At 36.2% G+C, this 6,493-nt stretch overlaps 1 protein-coding gene across 2 annotated transcripts; it reads left to right on the forward strand.

The window, feature by feature from the left end:
- The first annotated feature begins 304 nt into the window (after positions 1-304).
- LOC108379206 (homeobox protein abdominal-A-like) lies at positions 305-5,397 on the forward strand. Of its 2 annotated transcripts, XM_017635533.1 has the most exons (3): positions 305-915; positions 946-1,076; positions 4,986-5,397. In XM_017635533.1, the coding sequence occupies exons 1-3, from the start codon at positions 343-345 to the stop codon at positions 5,053-5,055; spliced, it is 774 nt and encodes a 257-aa protein (XP_017491022.1). In that variant the 5' UTR covers positions 305-342; the 3' UTR covers positions 5,056-5,397. The 2 variants fall into 2 exon arrangements, with proteins under 2 accessions (XP_017491022.1, XP_017491021.1); XM_017635532.1 differs by having other exon boundaries at positions 305-1,076.
- Positions 5,398-6,493: the final 1,096 nt, after the last annotated feature.

A 6,493-nucleotide genomic window follows, 5' to 3' on the forward strand; every position in this document is an offset into this window, starting at 1 on the left:
ACAGCAACAACAGCAACAGCTGCAACATCAACCACTGCAACAATACAGCAACAACACAGCGCTGTAGTCTCGGCTGCCTTAGCGCCACAAACAACAATACCAATCCCCACAGACCAGTGTCCACCATCCATCAACAATATAATTGGCTTGAATAATGAGACGAATAATAAAGCGAATAGCAGCAGCAGCAACAGTGCAGGCACAAGCAACTGCAACAACGACAACAATACGAATACTACTAGTGTTGATGAAATGAACGATTGCAGCAGCCGTGGCAGCAACATGAATGCCACCAGCAACAACATTAACATCGAAATCAGCAAAAGTGGCGGCGACAACAACATGAATGGTGATGGCGATAGTAGCGGCATTGTTGGTGGCGGCAGAGGCAGCGGCAGCTATACTGGCAGTGACAGCAGCGGCAGCACTACAATCATCCTTTCTGGCACGAACAGTAGCAGCGCCAGTGGCAGCAACAGTTGCCACAATAATCACAATAATCAACAGGAGAACAAAAGTGTGGCAACCATGCAATGTGGCTTTCGAATACCCACAGCTTTGCCAGCGGCAACAACTATGCCAACAATGTCTAATGTGACAGCAACAGCAATGGCAGCGGCTGCAGCTGCAGCCGTGGCAGCCACTGATAATTTTATCATCTATCAGCAACAGCAACAACAAATGCATAAACAACATCAGCAACAACAACAACAGTTGCAAGCACAACAGCAACAGCATCAGCAACAGTTGCTACAACAACAGCAACAACATTTTGATGCGGCAATAAAGACATACGAACGTAGCGAGCAGCCGCAGAGTATCGACATGAATTTCGGCGGTAATGGAGGTGGTGGTGGCGCAGGTGGCGTAGGTGGAGGTGCTGGCCTGATTATGACCGCCGGCATTGGCGCTGGCTGTGGTGTTGGTGTCAACGTCGGTGTTGGTACTGGTACTGGCGCTGGTGGTATACTCAGCGTGGGCGGTTGTGCCTCAAGTGCGATTGGTGGTATTCACAGCAACTTGGAGAGCGAATATAGCGCCATGGTCGCATCGGTGTACGAGCATGAAACTGCCTTGTAAGTAGATATTATATAATATTGTTTACTATTAATGTAGTGTTAATTGAAAGGATGTCATTTTTTATGATAGAAACTATTTTATAATATAATTTTGACTGGGTGTTTTGGATTTAAAGATTTATAAAATGTTAGTGGGTGAGCCTAGCCAACTCAGGTCAATTAAGATACCCAAGAAATGCTTCCATAATACTATATTTGCATAACCTCAAACCAAAAATTCTCATATTTTGTCGAGCACAGTCGGCCTATTTAAATGGGACTGGATCGCCTAGGTGTACGTATTAAGGAAAGATCCCCTAGAGTTTTGCATAGCTTTCCTGTAAAGTATAATGCATTGTTATACCAGCTTGGTGGTCATATATCCCAATGTGTATTGATTTTTTAGTTCCCCCTGCATGGCTTCTTGGTGATCGATGGAGCTTTCTATAATCGCGGACGAAAGCAATAAGTACGACACTCTTACAACGTGGCCTTCACCGCTCAATAACTAATATAATGGATTGACTTCATGCTTTATAGCAGAGTTAGTAAAACAAAAACCTTGGACCCTCATAGCTCTAGGCAGCCAGACTTACAGGGCCAACTAACCATTCCGAAACTGAAATCGCATTTAAAAGAAAAAGTCTAGTTTTCTCTGCCAAAATTAGAATATCTCATCCGAAGTGAAGTACGTAGCTATAACTCTTGATTCAAAACTTATTTAGTTAGAAAAACTGTGCACATTTTATTTTTGAGCGTACCAGGGCCGCCTTTAGGGCAGGGCGAGAGGGGCGGTTGTCCTGGGCGCCGAATTTTTTTATTGCATAAAATTTTCGAATGTGAACTTCCTTCATCTATATCGTGCTTACGTCATACAATGCTCGATGAACCAACAATACGGTATTTGTAGATAATTTTCTCAATGCCTAACTTTCGGCTTCTGCTCGGAATAATAACCGGACCATTGGTAATATGGCTACGAACCTACGAACCCTATATACAGACTTCTATAGAAGCTGTAGAGATGAGAAGACATATAGCCGGCTCACGTATTCCAGGATTTAGTCTGATATAGCCCGAAGTCGTTCCCGTGCACAGCACTTCGGATAAATCGCCTCAAATTCGTTGGGGACCAATGCTGTAATAACTTAGATAGTTTACACTGAGCTCCATTAGATGCTCTACCAGGATTCGTAAACAAATCAGTATAGGTTAAGGACATGCAGAAACTGTACTGGACCTGATTAAATGTGTTTTTGTATTGGCTAAGGTACTTTAGCGACTACATACTTATGCATAATATTTTATTTTATTTTCATAGAAATTGTCTAACAGTGAGCCTCAGTATCAGTTTTAAAAGTAAGCCTACTTAGAAGAACTCATTGGTTCTAGTCTAGGCACTAAATAATTCGTTTCAACAGGGATAAAGTTGAAGCTTTCAATAGTCAATTAAGCATCCTGAGAGCTATGTTAGACACGACGTTCACATTACCGCTAGAGTTGAGTGTACGGAAAGTAGAAGAAGAAAGACCCCGAGGAGTTTCTTCACGGATGGGTTGAGGCTGACTAAAGGATAAGTGAAGGTGTTTTTTGCTAAAAGCTTTTTTTTTAATCTCGAATTGTGATCTCCAACAAGCTACGTTTTAAGCTAATAGTATAATGCCTAACTTTCCCTTAGGTTATTATGTCCTTGCCAGACTCATATGGGTACCAGACCTTGGTGATGTTACAGAAAGCTTCGCTGCCGCATAGAGCATTGCTAATACCAGATTAAAACTTTTCACTTCCGAAAAGCTTTTCCTATCCTAAATCTCATTTTTCATATGTATTAAACAAAATCTATTTATCTTCTCTTCTTCAACCCCTAAAGCACTGACGAAGTATTTCTTCCACTCACCTAACGCTTTTTAAAAATTGCCTCAAAATGAATTTGTCGTACAATCTTAATTAATTGTATGAATTTTTACTATTTCTACATAATTCATATATGTACTCCTAAATGGTTTTACACTCTTCTCGTTTTGGTATTACAAATATTTATATGTTCTTTGTGCTAATTTTCCGCCAAACGTCAATCAAAAATTCGTACTGAAATCGGTCAATTTGCCACAACCAACCACACCACCTCACCGCACATAAATAAATGCTATGTGCAATGCGTGCATATCGCAAATTTCATGCCGGTCGAGTTTAGTCTTAAGGCTACGGGCGTATTTAGTTGTATGTACAATATATATATATACACAGCTGTTTACATATTCGTTCATAATTCCTCGTCATTTCACAAATAAATAATTCACATTTACACAAATCCGCGCAAGCACGCAGACGCTTTGTCCGATATGCGATTAAAATCAACAAAGTGTTTCACAGAGCTTACCTTAAAAGTATAACCCACATATGGGAGGAAAAAAACTTCGCTTTGGCGTTTTTTTTGAGACGCTTCTATTTCTGCCGCGCAGTGCAGTGAAGCGAGAAAATCAGGTGGAAAATGAAGGTACGCGCGCGCGCCAAACTTGTAAGCGCGCGCACACACACACACACGCACACGAGCATTTATCACACTCAAATTCGCAAATCCAAAAACAAATATTTTTTTTTTACTTCTATACAACTGCAAATGTACTTACATACTTACATTCCTTAGTATATGTCAGTTTGTATGTTTTGTAGCCAAATTTGTGCATTGCTGCGTGCAATTGTTGTTACCTTCTTTTATGGCTTGAATTACTTGTAGCAACAAATATTGGCGCAATTGGGTTCCCTACAGTAGCTAGCGCTTCAGTTTAGCCTTTTTTTTTTAACTTTGCCTTTTTAGCTTTACTTGCAATTCGTTTGCCATATTTGTATAATTGCCGACAAGCTGGCGAATGTGTAACGCTTTTCATTTGGTTACCTGCATGTCGTCGGTGGTTACTTGAGTACTTTAGTGCTTATAAGTGCATAAGTATATTTGTTTACACTTTTGTATGGTTCACATATGGACTTACAAAGCGAGCATAAGTAGAATGCGCTCGAAGAATTTATATTTGAATTCGTTTGTGTATGAGTTTTCGATTTCGATGCAAATTCTCTTCATGGTTGAGTGAATGGCGCCAAGTGGAAATGTAAGATATTTGAAGGCTGCGTGTTTGGTGAAACTTTAGAAATTTTTTGTTAAACAAATAAATATTTTTGATTAACGTTCAGCTTTTCTGCTTTATATTGTTTGTCTTTTTTTTATGAGGCCAAATTTGCGTTAACCCAGCAGAAAATCTGTAATTGTTTCGTATGTTTACAAGTGAACATTTCTCGACTAGTTCAAGGTTTTTTTCAGGATCATTTCGGGTTTAATTCGCAACTTGTGTAGGACAATTTCGGGACCTTTGCAAGACTGTTTCAGGACCATTCTGGCACTTTTTCGGAATCTTTTCGGGACTATTTTGGATCATTTTGGCACTAGTTCATGACGATTTGGGGACTAGTTAGGACTATTTCAGTACCATTTCGGGATAGTTCACGACTGATTTAGGTCCATTTTGGGCCTGGTTCAGAACTTGTTCGAGATACTGGTAAACCGGTTACTGTACCGGTACAAAGTTTTATATGTGGTTCGAACGACTAAACCGAACCGCACCGTTATTTGGAGTGGTTTGCAGCCCTGTAGCTCGTTTCTGTAAAAATTGTCTACAAAGGGAATTGAGATATGAATTCGTCGCCCTGTTCTCTACTGCTAATAAGTAGTTGAGAATGACGTATATTCTCTCTACCAGTAGAGAAATAATCGGTAGAGAAGAGTTACAAAAACGAGCTACTCTTTTGAAGTATACTAAACAAAAATATATATATTTAAAGTATTCTATTTCCATGTAGTACATGTAGTACTCGTTACATTTCGTCCAATATTCGCTAATTTTATTTTTTTTATTTTTTATTCTCTCATTACAGCAGTGATCGTGCCTACGTAGCCTCGGACCTGACATGCATGTACGTTAGCGATGAGGAGGATAAAAATTAGTTTCCGGTGAGGCATTTCAACTAAAGCTGACGACGAAACACTTCCACTAACACAAACACACAAAACATACATAAATGTATGAGAATTATCATAAAGAATTATAGAAATCATTGTGCAAAAATTCTGGTATGTAAATCATAAGGAATGTAAAAATTAGGGCAAGTTTTTCTATAAACGGCCTTTACACAGTAAAGAATGTGATTTTGAAAAGGGAAACTTTTTATATGTATGTTTGTGTTATTGCACGAGAAAAATAAAAACATGCAAACGAAAAAAAAAAAATGTAGTGAAAATCGAGCCCTAAAGTGCCGGCTTAGATATACAAATATACAAACATACATACAGACATACATATGTATATGCTTATATAAATTTAAATATATTTCCTTTCTACATTTTATTTATGTAAGACAAAACTATCTACTTGTTTATTTTATTTAAGTGTAAAATTAGTTAATAACACTAACATTCTTACAAACACATACTTATATACATATGTAGTTTTCTATGCAAAAGCTTTGAAAATTGGCTTGGCTAGTCGAAGAGCAAATAAGACGAAATTCAGGCGGAAAAATTCGTATTTTACACGAAAGCATGTACCCTTTCAACTAACTTACTTTTCATATGAACTCACACAAAAAAAAAAATAATTGGATTTTTTTCCAAAAAGTTTAGCTTTGAAGGCTAAATATTTCCACTTTTTTAATCTTGGATTTTTCAAATAAAATAAAGTTTTAATACACTATTTTAGTGCATAAATTTTCTAGAAATTTAATTAAGGTAATGTTTTAAATATTCAGAAAAAGTTAAAAATGTTAATCAAGTTCTAAAAAGTTGTAAGACTTAAGTTTGTGGAATACAGCAAACATATTTCAGAAGAAAAAATTATCAAAAATTAAATTTTTTCAAATTTTTTTTTAATTTTAATTTTTAAATTTTATTTTACTAAAAATTTTTTTTTTCATTTTTGATTTCCTTGTTGTTTAAAGCTTTTTTGTGTTTCTCAAGGGCGGCTCTCGTCTAGAAAAGCAAGAAAAGTAAAAACTAAATTTATCAGCAAATAAGTTAAATAAAATTTATTAGGTAAACGAAAAGTATCTATGCTTAAAAAAAAACCAATTTCCTAAAAAGTTAATTTTAGAAACTCAAATTTTTTGTATAACAGAAGAAATTGGTTTAAATACTTTATGAAATAAAAAATCATTGAATTTTCAATGAAAATTTATAAAAAAAAATTAAAACATTTAATTTTTTCAATAAACAACGTATTTAATTAAATTAATTTTAAACACCTTCAAACATTTTTTTAAATTTTGATTAAAAATGAAGGCGTTTCAAAGCTTTGTCTATGATATTTTGTACCACATAAGTTTCTCTCAAAATTGTATCCAAAAAAAAAAAATAAGTAGAAATATTTTTGGATAAATATTTAAGCTTT

Source organism: Rhagoletis zephyria, unplaced genomic scaffold (assembly GCF_001687245.7).
Source record: "Rhagoletis zephyria isolate East Lansing unplaced genomic scaffold, Rhagoletis_zephyria_1.1 Rzeph_scaffold_15859, whole genome shotgun sequence".
Taxonomy (NCBI): Eukaryota; Metazoa; Arthropoda; class Insecta; order Diptera; family Tephritidae; genus Rhagoletis; species Rhagoletis zephyria.